The sequence below is a fragment of the Anabrus simplex genome, chromosome 4 (assembly GCF_040414725.1).
Source record: "Anabrus simplex isolate iqAnaSimp1 chromosome 4, ASM4041472v1, whole genome shotgun sequence".
Taxonomy (NCBI): domain Eukaryota; kingdom Metazoa; phylum Arthropoda; class Insecta; order Orthoptera; family Tettigoniidae; genus Anabrus; species Anabrus simplex.
Genome location: NC_090268.1, coordinates 414,552,507 through 414,580,263, shown reverse-complemented (window position 1 = coordinate 414,580,263; position 27,757 = coordinate 414,552,507). Strand labels below are relative to the sequence as shown.

Here is a 27,757-nt window from a genome sequence, read left to right as displayed (position 1 = left end):
GGGAAGGAATTCGAAGTGCAGAGAGCATAAGGCACATTGGGACGCAGGCGAAGCAGCTAAAGCAGTGCAGCACAGAGCAGATTTTTGTAATCCACACAAATCATTGCACCATCGCAAGTTGACAGACAGGGCAGGACAGAGCAGAGCAGGCCAGTTCTGCACCTACTTCCGCCTACCACGCGCAGTCTTCGAAATACAGTTTCCTGCGCACGTGTCACGCAGTTAGTTAAGAAATGGAGGAGAAAATTACCACAGCCATTCAGTCTCACCATGTTTTGTAGGTACAATGTGAATCATGTGAACTGCAATGCAGTATGTATGTATGTATGTATGTATGTATGTATGTATGTATGTATGTATGTATGTATGTATGTATGTATGTATGTATGTATGTATGTATGTACGTGAGAAAATGGCTGAACAGAATTTAATGAAAATCGGTATGTAAATTCGGGGAATAAGGTACTACAGTCTAGGCTATAAATCATTTTATTCACGCTGCGTAACAAGGTAGTTTAGAGAAAGGCCTAAAATGTAATCCGCCGAGCAAGTGGCCGTGCGGTTAGGGTCGCGCCTCTGTGAGCTTGCATTCGGGAGATAGTGGGTTCAAACCCCACTGTCGGCAGCCCTGAAGATGGTTTACCGTGGTTTCCTATTTTCACACTAGGCAAATGCTGGGGCTGTACCTTAATTAAGGCCACGTCCGCTACCTTCCCAATCTTCCACCCTTCTTCCGTCGCCGAAAACCTTTGATATGTTAGTGCAACGTTAAACAAACAGCAAACAAAAGAATGTAATCCTCATATATCTATGAAACAATCCGTGACCCAAGTTCTCGCAACGTATAGAATTTAAGACATAGATCTAATGCTGATTATGGAGAGCATCATCGCCGACTCCGTCGCCGTCATCCACCATCACATTTATGTGAAGAGATAAATACGGAAAATCATTCATCATGTCTTGTCAAATATAAATGCAAATGCGTTCACAACAGATTGTCAATGTTGATTGATTTTAGTATCTTGTGTCTTGTGACAACTAGATGAAAATCTAGCAGTACATTTGTAAATACATATTTTTCCCTCTCCCCCACTGTAATCCTATTAATGAATTTACCATGCAAGTTGGTTTTGCGGTTAGGATCGCCTTGCTATGAGCTTGCATTCGGGAGATAGGGGGTTCGAACCCCACTGTCGGCAACCATGAAGATAGTTTACCGTGGTTTCCCATTTTCACACCAGGCTAATGCTGGGGGGCTGTACCTTAATTAAGGCCTCGGTCGCTTCCTTCCCATTCCTAGCCCTTTCCTATTCCATCATTGCCATAAGACCTATCTGTGTTGGTGCGACGTAAAAAATATAAAAAATAATCATGAATTAAATTCTTTGCTTAGTCCATATGAACGCTGAACATCGGTAACATAGAAATATTGTTCAGTCTTGTAAACTGGCGAAGGTGGTTGTTTCTATTGCAATTGTCTTAAGCTGAATAACCGCGTTGCCATCAGCACAAGGGAAATTGTGAAGATGACTAACAAAATGAGAAAAATCGCGATTGCTTGAAGAAAAAGAAAAAAGAGCCTCTTTATACTGGATGCCCCAGTATCACAGAGTCTAAAGAAAACATGTTATTTCTGAAAACCGACGAGACCCTGCGTGGCAATGTGCGCTCACGTCCACTTCGCAATTTCGTAAGCTTCGCGCTGTTCTGCTCTGCTCTTCCCTGCTCTGCGCCCAACTGCTTCTCAATGTGCGCCCGGCCTAACAGTACGAAAGTACAACAATGTATTCATCCAGTTATATTTTTAATTCCAAAGCAACGACCCATATTTTTCTTGGGCTTAAAAGTTTCCTTAAAGTCCAAATTAATGTTTAACGTCAATCCCCGAGTAAGTGTTGAGGGAAATTTTCGAGATATGAATTACTCACTAATTACTCACAATACAGGCCAATACATTCAACTGGTGAAAATATTCTTGAATTGGTTACTTTTAAACACCTGCACTGCCATTGTAACCGTGTTATGTGTATTTTATATTGACCGGAAAAATCTTAACCTAAAAGCAGCCTTTAACGTGATTATTGAGCGCGAATTTCAGTGTTCTGACTGTTCGTTCACGTTCCCTGCAGCTTTATGATGGACCATGGCCATAACTACACACAGGCACACATCACACAGCACGTTCCGTACAGGCACACTCCCAGTTCCCACTGGCGCGGACCATGTAATGTTGCCTCTCGAAGTTCTCTCTACACTGTGCAGTTACAGTCGCGCGTCCCATGCGCCCGCTGCACAGTTCAACTAGTAGGCGAAAGGCAGTGAAGTGCATAGTGGCGCTTCTGATGGGACAGCGAGTCAGTGTCTCCGGCTCGCTTGAGAATGTTTCGGAACAATTGACACTCGGTGTTCTGGAACAGCGGAACATAACTGTGCACTGGCACCTTGTGCCGAAACAGGGACATAGTGCCCAACCCTACTGTACTCACCATTTTCTTTGATTGGTCCAAGAATCTCTCTCAGGATTTTTCTTTCTTTAGCTTCTAGCTTCTCCATCAGACCTTTTCTGTTCATTGCAAGGCATTCTGCTGCGTACAGTGCTTCCGGGCGTACAACCGAACAATAATGCCTAAGCTTGGCATTGATGAACACTGATCTTTTGTTGTAGACATTCCTAGTCAGCTGATATGCCACCTCCATCTTGTTGATTCTGCACATAATTGCTTCTTTCTCAGAGTTGTTAGGTACTATCCACTCGCCTAAGTACTTAAACTTTTCCACCTGCTTGATTTTTCCCTGTTCCACAATGAGCTCTCTGGGAGCTGGCTTGATGTTGGTTATGAACTCTGTTTTTTGGAAAGAGATTTGGAGGCCAGCTTTTGCTGCTTGGATTCTCAGCTAGTTAATTTCTTTTTCAGCAGTATCTAGGGAATCAGAAAAGATCGCTAGGTCATCTGCAAAAGCTAGGCAGTCTATGATAAGATTATCTTTCTTATATCCTATTCTAAGGCCATTCTCAACCTCTTCCTTGCACATCTCCTTGCGCCATTCCCGAATGATTTTCTCCAGAACGCAATTGAAGAGAAGTGGTGATATTCTATCCCCTTGCCTAACACCAGTCTTGATTTCGAAGACGTTCGAAATTTCTCCCCTGAATTTCACACTGGACGTAGTGCTGGTTAAGGTCTGTTAAATGATAGCTCTCGTTTTGTTGTCTAAGCCCATTTCCTTCAGAATGCGGAGGAGTGTGTGTCGATCTATGGAGTCGTAGGCTTTTTGGAAGTCAACAAAAGTAACTACAAAATTCTTATTCCTGGATTTTAGGTACGACAGGACAGACTTAAGGTTCATGATCTGCTCTGCACAAGATCGTCCTTTTCTAAAGCCTCCTTGGTATTCACCCAACTGTGAATCAAGTTGCTCTTCTGCCCGAGTTTTAAGGGCTTTGGAGAGAATTTTGTATGTTACTGAGAGAAGGGAGATGCCGCGATAGTTGCTTACATCTGTTTTGTCACCTTTCTTATGTAGGGGATGAATCAGGGCTGCTGTCCAATCATTTGGGAACTTCTCTGTTTCCCAGATCTCACGAATGATCTCAGTTAGTTTATCGATCGCCTTTTCACCTGCAGACTTCCAGAGTTCAGCAATTATTGCCTCTTCTCCAGATGCTTTGTTGTTCTTTAATGATGTAATTATCTGTTTGATTTCCTCTTTTGTGGGGGGAGAAGAGTCTGGGTTGGGATGTCTGGATTCTTCAAAGGTGAATTCTGATTCTGGTTCTTCGCAGTTAAGAAGAGATTCAAAATATTTAGCCAAGATTTGGCAGTTATGCTTGTCGTTGTAGGCAACTTTTCCATTGTGATCTCGGAAATGTAGACTTGGTGGGGTGTACTTGGTGAGGTTGCTTTTGAAGGTTCTATAGAAATCCCTAGTATTATTCTTACTGAAGTCCTGCTCGATCTGTGTCAGTTGGTTTTTGTCAAATGCGCGCTTTACTTGGCGGACCACTTTCACTGCATGTTTCCTAGCCTCCAGAAAGTCTTCATATCTTTCTGGATTCTTCAGGGAATTCCATCTTTGCCAAGCGATTTGTCTTTGTGTTATGGCTTCATCACATTCTTGAGTCCACCATGGATGCTTCTTTGGTTTCTTTAGCAATACTGTCTCCTCAGCCATTTCAACAATGGCATTTTTCAGTTGTTCCCAATTTTCTGTGTCCAAAGACTGAAGTTTCTGGGTGTATTCTTCGCTGGTTTTCAGCTTTTCTGTATCAAATTTGCTAGTTTTCTTTTTCTTAACTCTTTTGGTGTTTCTTGGATGAAGCTTAATTTTGATCTTGGATAGATAGTGGTCTAAGTCAAGGTTAGCACTTCTCTGGACTTTAACATTTTGGATCTCTTGTGTTGCTTTTCGTGCAACGGCAACATGATCTATTTGAAATTCTCCCAAGTGAGGATTTAGTGATATCCATGTCTTTTGTTTTCTCGGTAGATGTTTGAAGGCTGTTGAATGCCTTACAAAGCTCTATAAGCCTTTCCCCATTTCGGTTGGTTCGTCTGTGGGCTGGATAGTTTCCAAAGATATTTTGGAATTTCCTTTCTTTGCCAATCTGGGCATTGAAGTCTCCAAGTGTTTGTCAGGAATTTTTGATATAACATCTTCCAGGTCCTCCCAGAATTTGTCTGTTCCTTTGGGTCTTTCTTGTTTGCCTGGTTGATTGGTGCATGTACGTTCACAAGCGTGTGTACGTTGTTCATACTCTGAAAGCTAAGCATCGAGACCCTGCTGTTAGGAGAACTGAAATCAGTGACTGAATCAATAATTTTCCTACTGACAATAAATCCTGTACCAAGGTGTGGAACAGTTTTCATCACACGTTTGCCAGTTTTCCCTTTGAAGATTCTATAACCTTGTGATTCAAACGCATGTTCATCAGTAAACCTTGACTCTTAAATTGCTGTAATTAGGATTTCATGATGGGAGAGGACATCCGTAAGATGTTTGAGTTTACCAACTTTCAAGAGGCAGTTGGCATTGAAGGTAACAAAATAATTTCAGTGTTTGTAGCTGATTTTGTTCCTAGGAGTCTCCGATACCTCCTTGCTTGTAGGTGCAGGCTCCCCAGAATCCGAAGGCCTGCTTGCGTCACTCAAGGCGACGGTGGATTGGTTACCACCTGGGGTACAATTTCCTGTTGAATTTTCCTCCATGCTTTGCAGTTGAAAACTTGTAGTTTGGGGTCGGTGTAGTTTTACATCGACCAAGTTACTTCCAATGTTGTAAGCCTTAGAGAGAGCCTGGTGTTCGACTCAAGATGGCATTTCCTCCATAACCCATACTTCGGTTCTCCCGCCAGTACTCGAGTGGCTGATTGCAGTGGTTTCCCACTGGGCGATGGGGGCGCCACATCCCTAATTATTATTATTATTATTATTATTATTATTATTATTATTATTATTATTATTATTATTATTATTAGTTTGAAAATTCTATATTTTAATTTTAATTGTTACATGGCAGTTACCTATTATTATGTTTAACGCATAACCCCTTTTTGCAATTCCGATCTAGTTTGGCACTTAATCAATTAAGACATTGGAATATTATTATTATTATAATTATTATTATTTCGAAATTTTATATTTTAATTTCAATCTTTAGAACTTAGTCAAATATGTTAACTCCCAAATATGAACCACCAAGATCCGATTTCATATTGCTCGGGACATAATAAAGGTATTCGAACCCGCAACCTTATTTTCGTACTGTCGGTAATTTATGGGAATACCATGTCCTCCCAAGACAAATTTCAACTCCCATGGCACCTTGCAGTTGGGCAAATACCTCCAATCTCTGCAAGTGCTAAATTATTCCTTCCATTTCTTTTTGAAGTCCATTTATTCTACTGGAACTCTTCAAACATTTAATTCATTCATTAATCTTCGGTGCGTGGACTCCTGCCACTCATGTCACCGAATCGGCATATTATATCGACGTAAGCATCGAGATATATCTATTTCATCAGCAAAAACAGTACGGGTCAATTCTCACCTCATGCCGGATTTTCGTCCCGCATGACTTCCGATCTCAAAATTTGGCTCAAACCACTCTGGGCTGTCAACATAGCGTGACCATTATATGCAAGTGCCTCCATCACTTTTAAACAAATATTTATGATTATTATGGAGTCCAAAATCGTTAAATCAACAATTAAGGTTAAAATCAAGTTTACTGCCCGAATTAAAGTATACACGCCACATGTCATCTCCACATTGAAATTACTTTAACTTGCAATCATTCCATCAACTTAGGCCCGTGCCATTATTCACAAAGCATTACTATAAACACGCATTTACACATTACCCATGTTCATTTATCACTCTGATACTTTTACTGATTATTATATTTCTGTCCACTGGCGAAACTTCGCGGCACAAATAATTATTGATAATTACAGACAATTCAATGGACTTCATTCCGTCCCACAACCATTAAAATCACTTGGCATGCTTTACCTCTGGATAATCTTACAACATGCCTTAATATCTATAAAGTTTCCGACAACTGAAAACCACATTTGAGCACTTCGAAAATGAATATTAATCTTATCTTTACGTGAAACGTGCTCCATATAATTTCAAACAATTCAAGCACTTGAATAAACAAATCAATGCTACTCTACTCTATTAAATAATCAAAATTATGATGGCTGCTTGATCTAATTGTGTACATATTAATTTGTCCCTTTGTTTATCTATCTCTGAATTTATATGAGCCGGAAACAGTTCGTTTCACAATCAAATTACCATAATAGAAGAATATGATTTCCTCCCACTAACGATAGCAATCTACAAATATATATTAAGGGGTACTCATCTCAGCCTGTAGTTTGCTAAACCAGACGAGGAGCCTAGCCCCATCCGAGTTTTAGCACTGCATCCTACTGGTATTCATGCCAGCTTGAAGAGGTAATCCTTGACACTTTTTATTCTTACACATTTTAAATCTTATAAAAACAAAACAAATAACCTTTGCATTTGTAATAATTTACACTCTAACTTTAACATATAAATTTAACACTCTTGGCTTTTAATCTAGTCCACTTAATGTAAATATACATTATTCGTTCCTTTCCCGGACACTAGGAACACGTAATACCTTGGTATCACTTTCAGCGGCCCGGCGCGCACTCGATTTCTCCCGTCTCATGTTCACGTAGCTGACCAGGTATCAGTTATTAATTGACTGTTTACTTGGTGAAATTCCGTCGAACACCCACGACTGTTCTCACATAACATACTTCCTATTCTTGATATGGAACCTCACACTCCTATCCGTAGGTGTTGATTTAATGAGTTCTGTATATATTCGAACTCCTGCTGGTATACTGTTGAAGACTGTAATATGGACTACTTCACGTCATGGTTCACCGTGCTATGTAACATTATAATGCCTCAAACAATATTCCACGAGTGACTACACATACGTACTGGCGTAGTAACAGCATGAACAATTTATCACAAGTCAGTACGCACCCTGGCGTAGTAACGGCTCGAACAACTCTTCACAAGTCAGATACCTCCGTCTCCACGACCCCGTATTTATATTCGACTCCCCTCTCCTCCGAGTTCATGAGAGGTCATATTAGGGCAGGAAGTTCCAATATCCTCATACCACTATTTGCGGCCTAGCCAGTGGCTTAAACTTGAGATCCACTGATGTAATTATATGTTATTTTAGCTCTATGCCAATTCTCAAATAATATCGTTCGCTGGTAATTGATATAATCGTGAATTTAGCTCCTGTATCTCAGGCTAGGATTTCACACCCTTTTGTAGCGTTTCTTGCCTGCAGCCAATCAACGGATAGCGTCCATGAATTTTCAGAATTACACCAGTCAATCTCCCTCAATCAATAACTTTTATTATATGGTTAGGCTTCTAAATTTCACCTTATCTCGAACTGATAATCCACTTATTTCTATAAATTTAATCCGTGGAGTTAACGTTGACAGTGCTTCTTACAATACAAAGTTGTCATACCTGCTTCTGGTTTGCGAATTTTACGATTGGTCCAAGCTCACGCGGGACTGAGAAGTTTCATATTTTTTTCTTTAAATACCAACTTTGCGTTCAGCTCTCGCTAGTACCTTGGAGTTCCCCTGACGTCATTTCTAGGAAGTCTGCACACGGCCCATCTGGTGTATCGCACTATAATTTTGCCCCCGGCTCTGAAACCCTTGTACTGACTTTCAAATAACTCATGCCTGTCTCTTCCCCCTGTTACAATTTCTGAGAATTCTAATTCTGCTGGCCATTGTATTTCTTAATCTTAGTGGAGACAACAGTCTGTGGCAGGTTGCACAATACCATCTCGGCCTGGTCTGTACTTACAATATGTAAAGTAAGATATTCTTGCTTCTGAACATGAAATATATTTTCCTCAATAATTAATTACAATTGAATGACGCCTATCACACCCCCACCAGGGCACAGTATATCATTTTGGCACTATCACGAAACTATATTACATTATTTCAGAACACTGGATACATGCTCCTTAAACTTATTTCCATTGTAAAACTCTATACAATACTTCACAATACTAAGCTTTCTTCTACAGATCAAACAGAGAAACTTGTGTCCTCTTCTTTCTAATCATGTTTTTCTGAATGAATACATTAGTTCAAGAAGATTGGAAGAGTTATATGTAACGGCAAATTGCTTTACATCACAAGAGCACTGTGGGCCTGTTCGTGTCTTTGAATCTTGTTTTGATCTTCATTTTCTTGCTTGTCTCCTTCTTCTTCCATCTTCTCCTCTTTCTTAGCCTTTCTCACTGCTAGACAGGCTGTAGCCGATCTGAAAATATAGTGTGTTGTTAAGTTGTTCATCACTTTGAATGAAGTTCTCTGCCTCGCAGGGAATGTTTCTTGCTTGACACAAGCAGTATATTGTCGACATGTTTCAAGCACTTCATTCTTTCCACAATCTGTATTATCACTCTCTTCAAACACATGCATCAGTTTATCCAACAGTGACATTGATCATACCAACACCAGAAATACACAAGTATCATGAGTTCCTAATATTTTTCACATTGTACAGTGGCGGCTCGTGGATATGAGCATTGGGGGGCGCGCCTTAGTTTCATAATTCCATAATATATCTCAAGTTCTTCAAACCACGTCATCAAGATACACACTTCGAACACTATACGGTGCAATGCATATATTATTATTATTATTATTATTATTATTATTATTATTATTATTATTATTATTATTATTATTATGCGTGAATGGTCCCTTTTGGAACACACGAAGCTTTATTTATGATATGCTTTTATCTGTTGACTAAAGATCCTCTTCCTTTCTTACGTCCATTTGGTACCTGCTCTTTTTGGTACTTCATTCTCTGGAGTAACTTCCCACGTGTCAATTTTCTTTCTATATATGTTTCGATTCAAAATGTCTTCGGGTTGAATTTGTGCGTTCTTCATGTCCGCTTTTGTTTGTATTATTATTATTATTATTATTATTATTATTATTATTATTAACATTTTCCTGTTCTTGTCCACGATCGAATTACGTTTACGAATAGTTTCGCTGTAGTGATCACTCAAACAAGACACGACATTGACTTTACCAAGCATTTCAAAGTCCATGGTACTATTGATATCACCCCTGTGGTGATCCATTTATCTCCTTTCCCAGAACGGGAGAATAGCAGGCAAGGAATGCAGTAAAAGGTTTCTGAGATATCACTTCCACATATCCGCGCGTTCTTATTATATACGTCAGGAGAATTAATTTGTCTTTGGAAAGCTCTATTTTCATTTCCTTTGGTCTCCGGTCTTTTCAACGAGAAGTCTGGTGTCGGCCTACCACACTCCTTCAGTTCGACTTTCTTCTCGATAGAAAGAGAAGAAAACGTTAGTTCTTTAATATGTTCGATGGTAATCATACTGTACGAAATGCAAACATAACACTACGCCTACATATAAATCACAACCTTTCTCCTAATTTCACCTCGTCACAGTCACCGCACGAGATCATTCATCAACACACAGCTAAACATCGCGCTCTCCAGTGAGTATGGCCAACATGAGTCAAGTGCGAGGAGACAGTAGTTACAGTCGTTACTCGTTTCGTTGGTTAATAATCCTAAAAACTACAAGACTACACCGGCACATTTAACTCAGGTAAGTGCCTCAGTAAAATAGTTCCTAGTTTTAGGAGAGAAATGGCACAAACTGACCCCTGTTAAATAGAAATCAAATCAGCAATGTTTCGGGTAGGTTGGCTGCAACCATGGGCCGCGGCAGAAACGCGCCGGAATCTCCGTTAGAACAGCGCATCTCTACTGTGCCTCTGATTGGCTCCCTCAAGGCCAGTCAAGCGAGACTCGGAGTATTTGGTCCGCTCTGAGAGAGCGCCCTCCTGCGCCGGGCCAGCAGCGCATCGGGCCGCAGTACAGTACAACTCGCGCCCTTGATAATAATAGTAAAATATTTCGCTTGTTAACATTTAAGATTAAAATTCCCTAATTTAATGGAACCCCGTGGGGGGCGCGCGCCTTAGCGCCTCCCAAACGAGCCGCCACTGACATTGTACAAGTAGATTTTAAAGGGTTCTTACAGTTTTTGTTTCTGTTTTCATTTCCACATTGAGGAGATACCGAATTATACAAAAGTAAGAACATTATAACACAGTAAGCTTCACCAGGACTGGGAGAATATTCCGCAATGGACAAGTTTCTGCTTTATTCCAGTTTTGCTTTGAGCTCGTTTTACTGTACTAGGTTTTTATGCTAGACATAACAAGTAATGTTGGGTTTAGTTTAATTTTTATCTGTTCCAGAATCATGGGACAATGGAAGAGTGGATTTTCATGGAACTTGCTACATATTTAAGTTTCAGACGTGGACAAGTAAGAACTTAGCTTTATATTGTTCAAACAAATTCTGCAGGAATGAGGGTTCAGAGGGATCCCAAAACAAAAAACTTAATGTATGTCTTTCACTGTTAATTTTACATGAAAATAGCCCTTGACAAAATTTATTTAGAATAATATTTACAAATTTTTTAGTTCTATACACCTAATGCAGTGAAATATAAGGAAAAATCAGCGGCAGACCTGAGAAAATTCAAGAGGTGAAGTGGTGGTGATTATTATTTTACGAGAAAGTACAACTGGGCAACTATGCTCTATTAACTCTATTCAGAAGGAAAATGGGAGAGCTTTAACACTTTAAAATATGAAGATATCGGAAAAGAATATGAGGGGCCATGAAGGGCGTGAAAATGACTCCCTAGGCCTTGTAAATCGAGGTCAGATAGGAATGATGAAGGTGAAGAGTATGACTCGAGTAAGTGGAAGCAATGCTGGACTCAGCTAGAGAACCCATGATTGTCAACCCTTGCTCCCAAGATGAAAGCCCCTTTGTCCTCTCTTAGTTGACTTCCATAACAGGCAAGAGATACTATGGATGTATTCTATCATCCTCACACACAGGGGGGATGAAAGTCTAAAAGCTGATAACCGACTTCACGGAGATCATCCCAGCAATGTTTTAAAGGCTTTGCAAATCTTCTTGAATATTAACCTCATATTTGGTTTCTATACCAGAAGGGAGAGATCAATTCAGGAGCAGCAATAATTAAAAAAAAAAAAAAGGTAAAAGTACAAAGGGCCAGAGAGAGGCAGGAAGTGAGTACATCACAAAAAACCAGTGGAAGGAAGAAACAACATGAAGGATGAAAAAAATGTAATCATATTCATGATAAATGACTGTCCCATCAATAAGAGGTACAACAATTAGTTTAAAATATTAATGATTATTTTAAATGTTTGTTTGGCGTAATCAATCAATCTTCATTGGGGTAATCACAAAAATGGGATTGTAAATAAAGGGGACAGATCTCTGCACATGGTTATGAGAGTGTTTAGCTGTTGTAGTAAGGTTGTAAAGCAGAGGGCATATAAGTCTCTGGTAAAACCCCAAACAGAGTATGGTTCCAGTGTATGGGAATCTCACCAGGATTACTTGATTCAAGAACTAGAAAAAATCCAAAGAAAAGCAGCTCGATTTTGTTCTGGGCGATTTCCGACAAAAGAGTAGCGTTACAAAAATGTTGCAAAGTTTGGGCTGGGAAGACTTGGGAAAAAGAAGACGAGCTGCTCGACTAAGTGGTATGTAATACCAGTATAGTTGGTCCGTTATTGGACATAATAAATTTTCCAGCTAACTAATTGCTGGTTGCCAGCATTTTGCCCCAGGGTACTAAGTTGGGCTCATCAGTTGGTAAATAGCACACCCTCCAAGACGCATGGCTAGTGCATAACGTATATACCAGGAATAAGTTAGCTGGAAAATTTATAATGTCCAATAACGGACCAACTATATTGGTATTATAAATTTACTCATTCAGAACAAATATTTCAGATTGCCTATGGGAATCAACATCTTTATCATAAGTGGTATGTTCAGAGTTGTCAGTGGAGAGATGGCATGGAATGACATTAGTACATGAATAAGTTTGAGTGGTGTCTTTAAAAGTAGGAAAGATCACAATATGAAGATAAAGTTGGAATTCAAGAGGACAAATTGGGGCAAATATTAGTTTATAAGAAGGGGAGTTAGGGATTGGAATAACTTACCAAGGAAGATGTTCAATAAATTTCCAATTTCTTTGAAATGCATATCAGCAGTGATTGATTGATTCTTCTCTATGGGAGTAAAAGCTGGGACACTGAACAAACAAACAAGAAAAATGGAAGGCTAGAGGCAGGAGAAATGTGGACATGGACGAAAATGAACTGCACAAGCTGGACAGAAAAGACAAAGCAATGATGAAGTACTCTGCCAAGTAGGAGACAAGAGAAGCCTCTTCAGTGAAACCATGAAAAGAAAGTTCATTGGTCATATTGTATGGCACAGCAACTTCATCTGCAATATTCTTGAGAGAAGAATGGCTGGGAAGAGAATTGACCGACCGACCGACCTACCTCTTCCACAGATGAAACAAAGAAACTTGTGTGACTTTCTGAATGCAGTACATTAGTACATTAGTTCAAGAAGATTGGAAGAGTTACATGTAATGACAAATTCCTCTTCCTACAATTAATATTTGCCTCAATTTGTCCTCTTGAATTTCAATTTCATCTTCATATTATGACTTTTCCTACTTTTAAAAACTCCACTTATTCATCTACTAATATCATTCCACAGCTCAGAACACACTGCTTAATAAAATTTAATTTAATTTATTCGTGTCAGAAGCACAATATAGATTACAGATGTAAATTAGATAAAATATATTAAATTACAATATTACATAAAATTAATCAGTTATTTACAAAATATCGGCCCAGAATTTGGCCACGTTAACAGCACTGATACTGGCCTGTGCCAGATCAAGTTCTGTAAATTTAACAGGGCATAGAGGGCAATTAATAAGGTGCCTTGTCGTTTGTATCACGCCTCATTCGTATGGGGTCTGATCGCCCTTCAGGAGGCCCTATTTCTTCATATTGTCCTTTGATCTTCCAAAGCCTGGTCTTAGTCTGTTCAGTAGTCCAGGTTTCTTCATGACCAGGGGGAAGCTTTTCCTCCAATTTTAAGCATTCTGGATAAAAAGGGATCTTCTGATTCCAGAGTAGAAGTCTGGTCTTCCTTGCGTCTGCACTAGTTGGAGATGAGGAGTGCATAAAACTGTTCCTGGACTTTAATCAAGTTGGTGGTAGTTTGTGTCCATGTAGGGGGTGGGCTGAGCTGGTAGAAGCCCTTAACCTCTCCACATTTGCAGCTACTTCGCGTCTGATCTCAGGAGGGGCTATTTCTGCAAGGGAGTACAATTTGTCTGTTGGTGATGTTTTCAGACATCCTGTAATATGTCTGCATATTTCATTCAGGGCAACATCGACCTTTCTGGCATTTGTGGATTTATACCAAACGGGACTAGCATACTCCCCTGCTGAGTAACAAAGTGCTAAGCCTCTTGTCAACGTATGAGGGTGGGCGCCCCACTTTGAACCTGTCACTTTATGGAGCAGGGAGTTCTGAGAGGAGACCTTTGCCTTGATGTTTGAACAGTGCTCTCTGTAAGTTAGAGAACAATCCAAAATAGCACCCAAGTATTTCGGTGTGTAATTATGTTCTAGAACTTTGTCCTTCCACTTCACTTGCAGCTTCCTTGAGGCTAATTTGTTCTTCAGATGGAAAGCACATACTTGAGTTTATATGGGTTTGGTTTGAGATTATTGGTCTCATAGTAGTGAGACAAAATATCCAATGCTGAAATGAGATTGTTTTCTACTCTTTCAAAGCATTCACTCTGAGCAGCCACGGCCAGATCATCGGTGTATAGGAAGCTTTTAGTATGAGGTGGATGTGGCTGGTCGTTGGTAAATATATTGAAAAGTAAGGGAGCTAGCACACTTCCTTGAAGAGGACCATTCTTTTGCATTCTCCATCAACTTCGCTGACCCTGAAAGTCTACAAAGAATCGTCAGTTCTGTAAAAGGGCAGCAACAATTCTGGTAAGCTTGAAATCCTTTATAAGGCTGTACAGTTTTTGTAACAAGATTTGATGTTGTACAATGTCATAGGCACAAGAAAGGTCTACAAACGTTACTCCTATGATTTTTTGGGTTTGAAAACCATCTTCTATATACTGTGTTAGGTTTACTACTTGTGCAGTACAGTTCATTCCTGGCCTAAAACCAGCTTGCTCTGAGATTAAGAAAGGCTCCACAGATGGCGCAAGATGATTAAGAAGCATTCTTTCAAAGATCTTGTAGAGATGACACAAAAGGGAGATTGGTCGAAAGTTCTTAGGGTCATTAGGGTCCTTGCCAGGTTTAAGGATAGCAACTACTCTTGCCTTCCTCCAGATTTTTGGAATGTGACAGCGCTCCAGGCAGTTATTAAAGAGTTGGAGTATCCATTTTCTGGTAGCATTTCCAAAATGTTTAATTTGCTCTATTAGAATGTCATCTAGACCAGGTGCTTTTCTGTTCTGACACATCTTGGTGGCATTTTCCAGCTCTTCAAAAACAAAAGGTTTGGATATTTCACAGGTTTCAACTTCAATGTTCCTTAGAAATTTTGGTGGTCTAGCTCTGCGTTTAACTTTGCCATTCAACAAAAGCTGATGGGCGATTTCATTTGGAGATACATTATAATGAACAGATGCCTTGGTGGGGTCATTATTCAAACGTTTTAGTAGTCTCCAGGCTTTCATGCTGCTCTGCGACATATCCAATTGTAATATCCAATTCTTCCATCAAATTAATCCAACGTCCCCTTTTCAATTTACCAACAGTCGCTATCAGTTTATTGCCAGCCTGTATTGTTTCTTTAGTAAAAGGATCCACTTCAAAAAGCGAAATGTACTTTTCCAGATCTTTTACTGCACAAGGATCTAAACCTTGTATGTACTGTGTTCTGCAACCACATGGGATTGACTTGTGTGAACATTTCTTGATAGCATCAGTGAACTCATCACATGATTCTGAACTTGGATCAGAGTTCAAGATCGCTTCATCTAGACTCTCGGTGAAGTTATACCAGTCAGCTTTCTGAAAATTTTACCTTCTTCGAAAGGGTATTATTTGAGGTCTAACCGCACCTGACACTTAATTGGTCGTGCTGAGTACAAGCAATAGGTTCACAGACTTCCTTTACACATTGATGGGATATGATATCACTAAAAAATATGATATCAGGATTGTATCCACGTCTCCATCTGCCACAATTGAAGGACGGTAGAAGCTTGCTGTCATGAATTAAAGACAAGTGATTCATTTCAGCCCAATTTATAACAGCTAATCCTTGTTGTCATCTCTATATCCCCAAATGGAGCTGTGGCTATTGAAGTATGCCATAACAAAATGGATCCTACTTCCTAGAAGATTAACAGACTGGGAAAAGTGAAATGGAACATTTGGTGGTTTATAAACTGACATTATCATACAGTTTGATAATTCTATAGATATCAGTTCTATATCATCATCTTCAGAAACGGAGGTTGATAGTATATTGAGTTCAGGGCTTGCAAAAATGGCACTGCCATATTTTCCGTGAGGTCTCTCGGCAATAAGTGGGTACTTTTGGTTGGTTTTGTGTACTACTTTTATGAGTTTCCTGAACACAAAGAATGTTGCATGTGTGTGTGTGTGTGTGTGGCATATTTTCTGTAATATGGCCTCTTTATTCAATGTCATGCCTTCTATGTTTACTATGTTTACTATGTTTACTATGTTTCCTTGAAATAGAGTATTATATATTTTCCACTGTTCAATTGCCCCTAAATATTGTATGGTGGAAAAAATATAGTATTCCATTAACAAAAAAGTCAATATGGAACCAGCATGGTATTCATCAAATGTCTTTTTTTGTGGAGTGAGCGAGTTAACTATGCGGTTGGGATCATGGCTTGCATTCGGGAGATAGTAGGTTTGAACCCCACTGTCAGCAGTCCCGAAGATGGTTTCATGTGGCTGTACCTTAATTAAGGCCATGGTTGCTTCCTTCCCACTACTAGCCCTTTCCTATCTCATCGTCGCCATAAGACCTATCCCTGTCAGTGTGATGTAAAGCAGATTGTAAAAAAAAAACCTGACAAATTGAAGCAAATATTCATTCCCATTCCAGCCTTCATACCACTTTTCAAATTTCGTGGCTGAGCCGGGAATTGAACCTGGGGGCTCTGGGGGTGGCAACCGATCACACTAATCACTACACGACAGAAGCGTACATAATTTTAATTATTATTTTTATGAATTGTTGAATATTATTAAGAGGTGTGAAACCATTTATGTTAAGACATGTGTTCACTCTTCCAATAAGTGTTGAAATGTTATAATTTATTTAGTAATAAAATACTCCTCATGGGGTCCTTCTCCCCTCACTGATCTACTTAGGAGTGCAATGCGGGGCAATGCATTGACAATTAACAACAGATTATATCTGAAAATGTTTTCTTTTTCAGGCATTTTTAAAAAACTAAATTTGATATAATCATAAATTAGTTTTGACAGACTGAAGAACCTAACAGTTATAGATTAACTACGTCAAAACTATAACTATAGTTACAGTCCACTATAAAAAGAAAGGAAAGAAAAAGAAAGAAAGTTAGCCTTCATCATTCTACATTTTCTTGCAATAAAATACTTCTGTGGTATGGGGTTAGATCTACCTAATCAATGCAAATTTATTTACTAAATCACTCAATTAGGGTATTTACATCTATACATATACATGGATATGGGATTAGTTTCAACCCGAGTTGAGGTCATCATCAGTCACTACTGATCTCCATTTAGGGCAGTCGCTCAGGCGGCAGACTCCCTGTCTGTTGTTTTCCTAGCCTTTTCTTAAATGATTGCAAAGAAATTGGAAATTTATTGAACAACTCCCTTGGTAAGTTACTACAATTTCTAACTCCCCATCCTATAAACAAATATTTGCCCCAATTTGTTCTCTTGAATTCCAACTTTATCTTCATATTGTGATCTTTCATACTTTTAAAAAGACACCACTCAAACTACTAATGTCATTCCGTGCCATCTCTCCACTGACAGCTCAGAACATACCACTTAGTCAAGCAGCTCATCTCCTTTCTCCCAAGTTTTCCCACCCCAAACTTTGCAACATTTTTGTAGCACTACTCTTTTGTCGGATATCATCCAGAACAAATCGAGCTGCGTTTCTTTGGATTTTTTCCAGTTTTTGAATCAAGTAATCCTGGTGAGGTTCCCATACACTGAAACCATACTCTTATTTGGGGTCTTAGCAGAGACTTATATGCCCTCTGCTTTACATCCTTATTACAATCCCTAAACACCCTCATAACCATGTGCGGAGATCTGCACCTTTATTTAGAATCCCATTTAATGATTACCCCAATGAAGATCTTTCCTTTTATTAACACCTATGTACTTACAATGATCCCGAAAACGGAACTTTCACCCCATCAACGCAGTAATTAAAACTCAGAGGACTTTTAACCCTGTTTATCATCATACCATTGCGTACTGTCCATCGCATAACATTACTGAGGTCACTTTGCAGTTGCTCACAATCTTGTAACTTATTATTCTACACAGAATAACATCATCTGCAAAAAAGCCTTAGCTCTGTTTCCACTTTTTTACTCATTTCATTTATATATATAGAAGAAAACATAAAGGTCCAATAATACTGCCTTGAGGAATTCCCCTTGTAAAGTAAGTAAGTAATATGTTTTATTTATCCTGGCAAAGTTAGGGATGTACTCCCTTTCTTACACTTAACCAGTCTTAACCTAGAACACTTAATAATAACTACTGATGACAATAATATGATAATATGGACAATAGTGAGATAATCTAGAAATCAAACTGTATAATACATAATAAGATGTGGTATTTACATTCTGATGTTTAGTGTTGACCAACTTTGAACATGCTAGCATATTCAAAATGTAGTAGGTAATACAAAACACAATGGTGAACTGTCAGTTATATTTGGCTATGAAATATGGAGTGGAAATACAGTATACATTGGTAATGTGTACAATTAGTGATGCTATTTGACAGTTAGATATAGTTAAATGCTGTTACATTGCTTGTGTGTCACTTTAACATATCATAGATCATACAGTGAACCATCAGCCATGATTTGGTTGTGAAATATGAAAATACAACTACACTCATACAATCTCTAATGGTCAAATGTATGACTGTTGGCACATTGTTTGTCACTCCAACTGTTAGATACACGATTGGTTAAATGTCGTCATAAAATCTAATAAATTAAGTTCACATGATGTAAGATTGGAGTTTAATTGTACAAATCACCATGGATAAGGAGACATCTGTTCTGATAAAATACTTCATTAACAATTTTCCCTCTCATATTTAATTGGTAGCTAACTTTTGAAAGCCTATACAACTCATGACATGTTTTTGACAAGTTTAAACACTCACCTGTAATAGGCCTGCTTTAAGCTGGGCAGCAGTGAACTTCTGAAGCTGCTGACCAGGCTCCCTGGAATACTGAAGTACTCCTGCTTGAGGGAAATTGAGAACTCTGTACTCTGTAACTCGCCCCTTGTAATACTCTGTTAGTACTGGTAGCAGACTTGGTGAGAGTGTGACAGTGTCTCCCTCGACGACTCGTATTTCTCCTCCTCCGATGTACAGCCACTCTGGAATGATGACAATGTTCACCTGGAGTCCTCGAAGCCACGATATACCATTAGTGACGTCAATAACGAACTGATCACGAGTCTGGTTGGCTGTTGCCTGTATGTAATGCAACCGACCCTCGTTCACCAACGACTGCTCAAACACGTTCACTGAACTGGGTCGCGGCTCCTCCAAGTCCCCCTGGTCTTCTACAATATCTAACACAGGCTCCACCTCCAGGTAACCATACAGAGGAGGTTCCACGACAATATACGTGATGTCTGTCGCCGGGATTTGCGGGTGCATCACCTGCATCAGATATCAGAAACAAATGTGATTTATTTTATAAGGTGAGATGAAACCCCTGGGCAAAACTTCAGGAGTGGATTCCTCATATAGAAAGGAGAGTAAAAGATGATGATAATATGGGTCTAGAAATGCATAATAAATGGGTTATCAGACTTTATTAGTCACAAATATATTTGTTAACATGTGTCATGAAAGATGTTGCACTGAATATATCTTTAATACTGTTGAAATGTCTATGAAATGTTTAAAATGTCTGCCTCCAAACAGAATACAGGCCTCTGCTTGTCCTTGCATTGTGTTCTGAACAATAGTGGTGATTGGGAATTAGAAGTGGAGATGCATGAACATATATACACTACAAAAAGTACCCGGGTTTGGGGGATATAGCAGGGGAGAGTACTGGTATAATTCAAATTTTAAAAAAAAAATGTTATTCGTACCATGTTCTTTGAGTGAATTTTGACAGAGAGGTAAAGGCTTGACAATTTACCAACTTAAGTGTGCTAATAATAGATTTTTGAGATTTTGATTCAATATTATACAATAAGACTCTCACCAAAAGAACAATTACACTTGTATTACAATTAGATAGAAGTACAACATGATTATAGAATTTAAAAAGTCTCATTTAATACTTGACTACACACTAACAAAGCAACAGAGACTAGATAGAATTACACAGACACATTGACTGAGTGATACTGCCAGACTGACAAATGTGAGCAGCAAGAGGGTCCATGATCTTGGCAAAAATATACTCCTGCTACCCTTCCTCACAGCACATGCTACATGTTAGTGTGCGAGTCTTTGCTACTTCCTGTGGTGCTGTACAAATAGGGTAGCCGCAACAAATGACATTTTGTGCATATTTCTGCTAAGTACATTTTTAATAATTAAAGAAATTAAAGGAAAGAATTAGGTGATAACAGGGTTTGTATAAATTGCTTTTTGTATAATTAAATAATTAAAGAAATTAAAGGAAAGAATTAGGTGATAACAGGGTTTGTATAAATTGCTTTTTGTATAATTCCCTATTTCAGGTGGCTAAAATGGAATCAAAATTTAACTTTTCTCTCTGCCCCCCTCCTCTTTGCCTCCCCACAGCCACTTGTTCTGAACATGCTTGCAAATTCGTGGTGTAACGAGTACTGTCTAACAGGCAGGCACACTTCACTCACAGAGAGCTGCAACATCATCCACACCAGTCAAATACACAAAATGGTTCAAGTACAGCCACAGGAAAACGTCCAGTATGTTTAAATCAAGAGAGCATAGGGGCCTAGCAAAAGTCTGCCTTCAGCTATTCAGTGCTTATGATAATGAGTATAGAGTTAGCCTACCTGCAGGCAGAAAAGCTGAATTGTGCAAGAGCACCATTACTGCTACAATTACAACTACTACTACAGAAATCATTTGAGGTTGTTGAAGATGTGTCTTGGTAAACATCACTTTCATTCCAGCAGAAAAGTGTACTACATATAACTCAGCAATTATGCATTTCCAGACCCAGATTGCTGTAACATTCTTCTGTTCTATTTATATAAAGCAGTAGTGTAGTCAGGACTGGCCGATGGCGGGGATATAGTTACAAAATGATGATAAAACATAATGGAGGTGCTTGTGTGAGTGTGGTGCGCGCATACATGAGTCTCATTATAAGGATACGATACAAGTGAATTATGTTGATATTCAGATTGCAGTACACTACAAATTCTCACATTAAAATACAGAACAAGAACAAAATGGTCAAGGTGAATAGTTTTACAGCAAATGGTATGTTCAGATTACAATCTAAAGTTCAACTTTTGAGGCTTCTTAGAACATAGAATCAAGAGATCTGTTGGTTTTACAATTACGTCTTTGTGAATGTTCAAAAGAGCCAACACATTGAGTCGATTTTCACTTGTTTATTTTCAGTTTCTGTTTATTTTCTTTTGGAAAATTTCCATGGGGTGAGGGTCTAACCCCCAGTACCCCCCCTCCCCCACCCTTGGCTACACCCCTGATATGAGGAATTCATTTCTGAACTTTTACCCAGGAGTTTCATTACTCCTTATATTACAGATTACCTACTGATGAATCATTGTGGAATTGTATTTTTTTAGTAAGATAAAGAAAGTTCTCAGACAAACTATCTGTTTTCAGACTAATTTTGTTGTGCAGAAGTGAGAGCTGGGTGGACTCAGCTCATAAGTTGGAGGTAACACACATGAAGGTAGTGAGAATGATTCCTGGTTCCAACAGGGAGGAACATTGGTAGGAGGGTATTCTGAATGAGATAAAGGCTAAGTTAGGAATAAATTAGATGGATAGAGCTGTATGCATACACCAGCTTTTCCCACAGTTCTGTGCCCTCTTTTGTGCTGTATTATGATTGTATTGAGCTCTTGTTTTTAGATAAAGGATATGTGAAGGCACTGAAGATACTTTCTGAAAGGGTATCCACTATCACCTATCAGGATTCCTGGTTGGAGGAGGGCAGGTTACCTGGGAGAGTAATGGGCTTGGCCTTGGAGGTTAAGAGAAGTGGAGGGAGACCAAAGCAATGATCACTAGACTCAGCTTTTAATGGTTTAATGACCAAGGGTGTAGAATTAAGCGAGGCCACAGAACTAGTTAAAAATAAAGGTCTGTGGAGGCACAAAGTTAGTTCAGAGAGGGTTCCAGACTGAAATGCTGAAAAGCATAACACTATAATGACTGCGATGTTGATAAAGAAAGTCAAACATGCCAGTGGTGGAAGGTGCACCTACCTTGAGAGCAGATGATGTTATTACAACACTGGTAGATTCCTCCACATGTAAAGAATGATTGTTGGCAACAATAAGAGGCTCCCAGTAGCTGGCAGGAAACACTCTGATGCTGAACTTGCCATCAATGGTTGTCCCTCCAGCATCAATTCGAAAACGGAAATGATCGTTGTAGAACGCTCCTCCATCATGATAGTAAAAGAGATGTCCCTGCTGAAGGTCCACCTCTGTGAAGCGGTTCAGAGATTTGGGGTGATGTTCCAATTGGAGATGACCATGGCTAGGACCTTCCAACACTTCATACACAATCTGCTCTCCCCACAGATTGAGGTTTGTGTCGGCACTCAGGTTTGCAAGAGTCAAAGAGGCAGAGCCACCATGTTGGACTATCAGACCAGTATTATTTGCTACTTCCACAAAAGGAGGAGAAGCTCGAACTTCCAAAATGCCATTCGCATAAAACTGGCCATCTGTGATCCACAGACCGACTTTACCATATTCTTCACCTTCATGGCGGAACAAAACACGGTTGTTGTCGAGATCATCCTGTGAAAACTCGAACAAGGGCACAGAAGGATCTGTTGCTTGATAGATCCCACCATTGGGAATTCCACGTCGAGTGTAAACAATGTCACTGGGTTGAGTATCGATATCAGCATCTGAGTACCTTAAGTCCCGGCCTGTGAGTAATTTTTCCCCACCTGTGACAATATGGAACACTTTGTCGACAGCTCTCACTGGTGTGTTGTCATTCTTCAAAAGTACATCCACATGGAACACTCCCACATATTGAAAGTCTTCCTCTTCACTAGACAGTGCAACAAAATGGAAAGAATCACGTCGAGTTTCAGAGTCATCATGAATATAAAAAACACGCTCGGTTAGAAGCTCCCTCGATGAGAAGTACAAGGTATTTTTACGGAGAACAGTAACTAGACCAACGTCCATTACATCAAGTCTTCCATGATGAGGACCATGGGTGACATTATACATGAGCTCTGTAATACCATCAGTTTCTAGGTCTAAGTGGGTACGAAGGACAGCTTGGCGTCCTCCCTCTGATACTTGGAGCCTCTCGAGTGTGGCTCGTACCTCCTCCTTGGTTTTCCCTGATGGAACGTGCAGCAGAGTAAATGTACCAGATTCAGTTTCACAATCTGGAGCAGACACATGGAAGGTGAAATCATCCCTGACGTGAGAATATGCCTTGCGGTGCAGTCGATACCTCAGGCGACCCATCTCCAGGTCCTGCTGAGTAAAGCTGTCCCCATTTTGCAGTCGACGATGCTTTGCACTACTAGTGTGCAAGGCTCCATATCTTGGAGGTCTCAAGAGATGATACACTATACGAGAACTGTCACTGGGTAAAGGTTTAGTCCTGTACTCTAGATATTTCTCAGTCAATAGTGCTTCACGTGTTCCATTTAGTTGCAGTTCATAATTGTGAACTAAAGCCAGCCTCAGTTCAGTGAAGGTAATTCTGAAGTCGTATACTGTTGGATTCTGCACTTCCATTACAGACACCTTGAACTGAACAAAGAAGAAATATTTTGATCAGAACTGGTTAATAATGTGACACTTATGCTCAGTTTCTTTGACAGTTGTTAAATGAATACAAACAAGTTGTTTGATAATACTGTGTTCAGAATTAAACAATATGTTAGATTCTCATGTTTTTTCAAATTTTACCTGAGAAATGTTAGCTAACTCTCACAAGGTTAGTGAACAATAAGAATCAAGAGGCAGACCATGCAGTTTTTGAGTAGCTTCGATGCACTTCTGTTTGATTACAGCTGTAATACACAGCTGTCACCACAATAATTATTAAAGTTGTCTGATGTTTGATTTGCAATTCCAAACTTGGAATGAAAAATCATCTTCTTCAGACTCCTATCATTCTTTTCCCACAGTTCTGTGCCCTCTTTTGTGCTGTATTATGATTGTATTGAGCTCTTGCTTTTAGTTAAAGGATATGTGAAGACTCTGAAGATACTTTCTGAAAGGGTATCCACTATCACCTATCAGGATTCCTTAATTAACTGCACCTACTTTTCAAACTGTGCTCTGGTGAGAGAATTGTCAAATATTGCACTGTTGTACACAGAATCTAGTGATCTGATGATGATGATGATAATGCTTGTTGTTTAAAGGGACCTAACATCTAAGATCATCGACCCTGGTGATCTAGCAACTGCTGTATATCCCTTACTTTTGAGTCTAGGATCACTGATCATTCAAACAAGAAACGATAAGTAATCCTACTGATTGTGACATATTTCAGTTCTATTGCCTATAGATGATTGAATTTCTGTGTGTGTACAATGTCTAGCATGGAGAATGGTGCACTTCATAGAACTCATGGATAATCCATTAACAGGAGAACGGTGCACTTTATAGAATTCATGGATAATCCATTAACATTCTTCTACCAAAGGCAATGTTAGATAGCCTCCTCTCATGGATGCTCCAGCTGCAGAAACTCTAGTAACAATCCTACTAACTGGAGCTTTTGAAATCCCAGTGATGCCTCCAAACATTACACAAAAGACCCAGTAGCATAAAACCAAAAAAAATCAGTGTTTTCAGTATGAGATAAAGAAGTAGCACCTGCTCATGGAATATACAGAGTGCATCTAAATTATACCGACAAAAGAATCAGGGATGTTCTTTGTCTTATGTAAAGAATGATGGTGCAATCAGATTGAGAGAGAAAATTTTTCGTTTTTAGGAAATGAGCCTGCTACATTACTTCTGGGCACACAGTTCAAATCAACAAACTCACCGTATTTTCTGCACCAGAATGCATACCACTGCCAACTGCTGTGCTTCAGTGAAGGGAGGGGAAATGGAGTGATAATACTCCGTGTGATTGCACAAGTTTCTCGTTCAATTAGTGCAGTTCCTTCCCAGCCCCAGTAGGCTGTTCTGTCCATATTGGCTACGAAGTCTGTGGTGTAAATTGGTGAGAATGGCTCCATTTCAGTAGACCAGTGAAGAAATGGCTGACATGCACCTAGCCTATGGCGCAGCAAATGGCAAGGGAGAGAAGTTGCACTAATAATAATAATCCTATGGCCTCGGCTACCGTGTGCACACATTTCAATTTGATGCCATCTGGCTGTCTGCTTATCAATTTCGATGTCTTGTTTGACTCTAGGCCTACTAGATGGCAGACTGAATAAACCAAAACTCTCTTGGGTGTCTATGGCTGAGATTTAATTAATTTTGTTGGGAAAACACCAAATGTGTCACCAGAGATCTTTTACAGGCTGACATCGTACGACTTGGAGTGTCGAATGCACTTTTTCCACACTTCAAAAGTCCGACAACCTCTGCCGGGTTTGAACCTACTATGTGGGGATCTGGAGGCCGACACTCTACCACTGATCCACAGAGGCAGTTTTGAAGCTGCACTGATTTATGGCGTCCGAATCCCTAATTGCCGCCAATCTCATCATTCAAACTTCATGCCCACTGGCAAGCGACAGAGGGCGGAAGAAAACCCTTGTGTGACAGTAGTGCACATGTTTTAGTATTGGTTTAGTGCCAATATTTGGGCTGGCATTATTGGTGACTACTTATTTGGGCTGCATGTCCTTCCTCCTTGCCTGAACAGAAAGGAATGCTACCGTTTCTTGGTAGAATCACTGTCTGGTTTATTGGAAGATGTTCATCTGGATATTCAGCAGCGAATTTGGCTGTGTCGTAATGGCACTCCTCTGCATTTCACTTGCCGTGTCACACAGCACTTAAATTATCATTATCCAGCGAGATGGGTAAGCCCTGGTGGGCCAGTTTAACTCCCATGGACTCTTCTTGTTACGTGAAGATCAAAGTAGAAAGGGGAAAATATTGAACATTTACTGTAATCAAACCATTGGGTGCATTGTTTCTTTCATTCAGTATTCCATTCCTTTTACAATGTTGTGAGTAAATGAATGTATGATTATGTGGGGCAGTGATGCATCTTTGTGCATTTTAAATAATAAAGAACATTACTGAGACTGATGCAAGTGTAATAGACTAATATCATTTGGAAAAAATATTCTTTAACCCATGGGTAAATAATGGAATTATTATTATTATTATTATTATTATTATTATTATTATTATTATTATTATTATTATTATTATTATTATTATTATTATTATTATTATTATTATTACTAGTGAGTTGTGGCCATGAAGTTGTTTACATAGTTGTGTAAGAACTTTATTTGATGTAATCATGATCGTATTATTTGTGAGGTTATGTCATGAAACATCTGCTGTATATATATTAATATGAGTCTATTTAATGGAAAAACACGTAATTAATGGTATATAATTTATTATTACCTATATATATAATGTATAATCTATTGCAATATTGTGCAACACTGTAATAGTCTAGAACAACACAATGTGTGACTCAAATTGTGTAGAAACTCCCTTACATTGTAAATAGGCTATTGGAGACTCTAGAATTTATGAGAAAACATGTTGTGTCATATTCTTTTAGAAGCCTGGCCAGGCAACTTATATAACAAGGCAGTCTTGAGGGTAGAATTGAGTTGTCTTAATGAGACTTGTGGAAGTCGTGTTAGTTGAGTGTTTGAAGTCAAGTATGTAAACTTTGTTGGGTTGGTAGTTGGTTGACATGCAAGTGTTGCAGTCTTCTTATTCTGTGCAGTCAAGTGTTTGTTTCAAGATGGCAGTTCATTAGTACATGTGTACAGAATGTGTGTAAATAACTTGTAAATAAAACAGTATGGTATACATAATTGACAGCATTTTGTGTGTACATCTTTGTGAATACATCGAGACCAACAGACGAGAGCAGAAATGATTGGGTGCACTGAGTGTCTTAAATTACTGTGTGTGCAATTACGGCTGTTTAATTAACAAACTGTGGATACTGCCTGTAAGAGACAAGGGCAATTCAGCGTGAGTTGAATGAAGAAATGTGTGTATTCATACGGAGCACTCTCATCCCACTTCCCCTCCCTTCTCTGAAGCACAGCAGTGGGCAGCAGTATGAGCTCTGGCACAGCAAATACAGTGAGTTCGTCAATTTTGAATCGCGTGCCCAGAAGTAATAACGTACGCTCATTTTTTCGAAAAGAAAAATTGTCTCCGCCAATTCGATTGCGCCATCCTTCTTTATATAACATGAAGAGCATCCATGATTTTTTGCCAGTATACCATAATTTAGACACACCCTGTATAAGCTAACTCAAATTTCATCAACTTCCTAATTATTGTTTTCTATATTCTATAGCTTCAAACAAAATTCTCCATCTGCCAAATTTCAAAGTCTAAACATTGCAAAACCTTTCTTCTGTCATAAATACTCTTAAAAAATCTAAATACAGCAAATCGACATGATTTACAGCAGCCATTTTGGAACTGTTAACAACTGTTAGACATTTAAGATGATGGAGCATAACGCATTGTTTAGCAAATTGTTAACATTTGTTGATGGAACACAGTTTTGGTCATTTGAATGTTAAATTGCTTTAATGACTTGTTAAGTAACTTAGTA

At 39.1% G+C, this 27,757-nt stretch overlaps 1 protein-coding gene across 1 annotated transcript in view; it reads right to left on the bottom strand.

Moving 5' to 3' along the window:
* The window catches only part of kon (chondroitin sulfate proteoglycan 4-like protein), a 330,650-nt gene that overhangs the window by 55,038 nt on the left and 247,855 nt on the right, over positions 1-27,757 (bottom strand). The window contains exons 10-11 of the mRNA XM_068227423.1: positions 22,237-23,763; positions 18,974-19,483 (exon numbers count right to left, since the gene is read on the bottom strand). Coding sequence (XP_068083524.1) covers positions 18,974-19,483; positions 22,237-23,763 — 2,037 coding nt within the window. The remainder of the gene's footprint in view (positions 1-18,973; positions 19,484-22,236; positions 23,764-27,757) is intronic.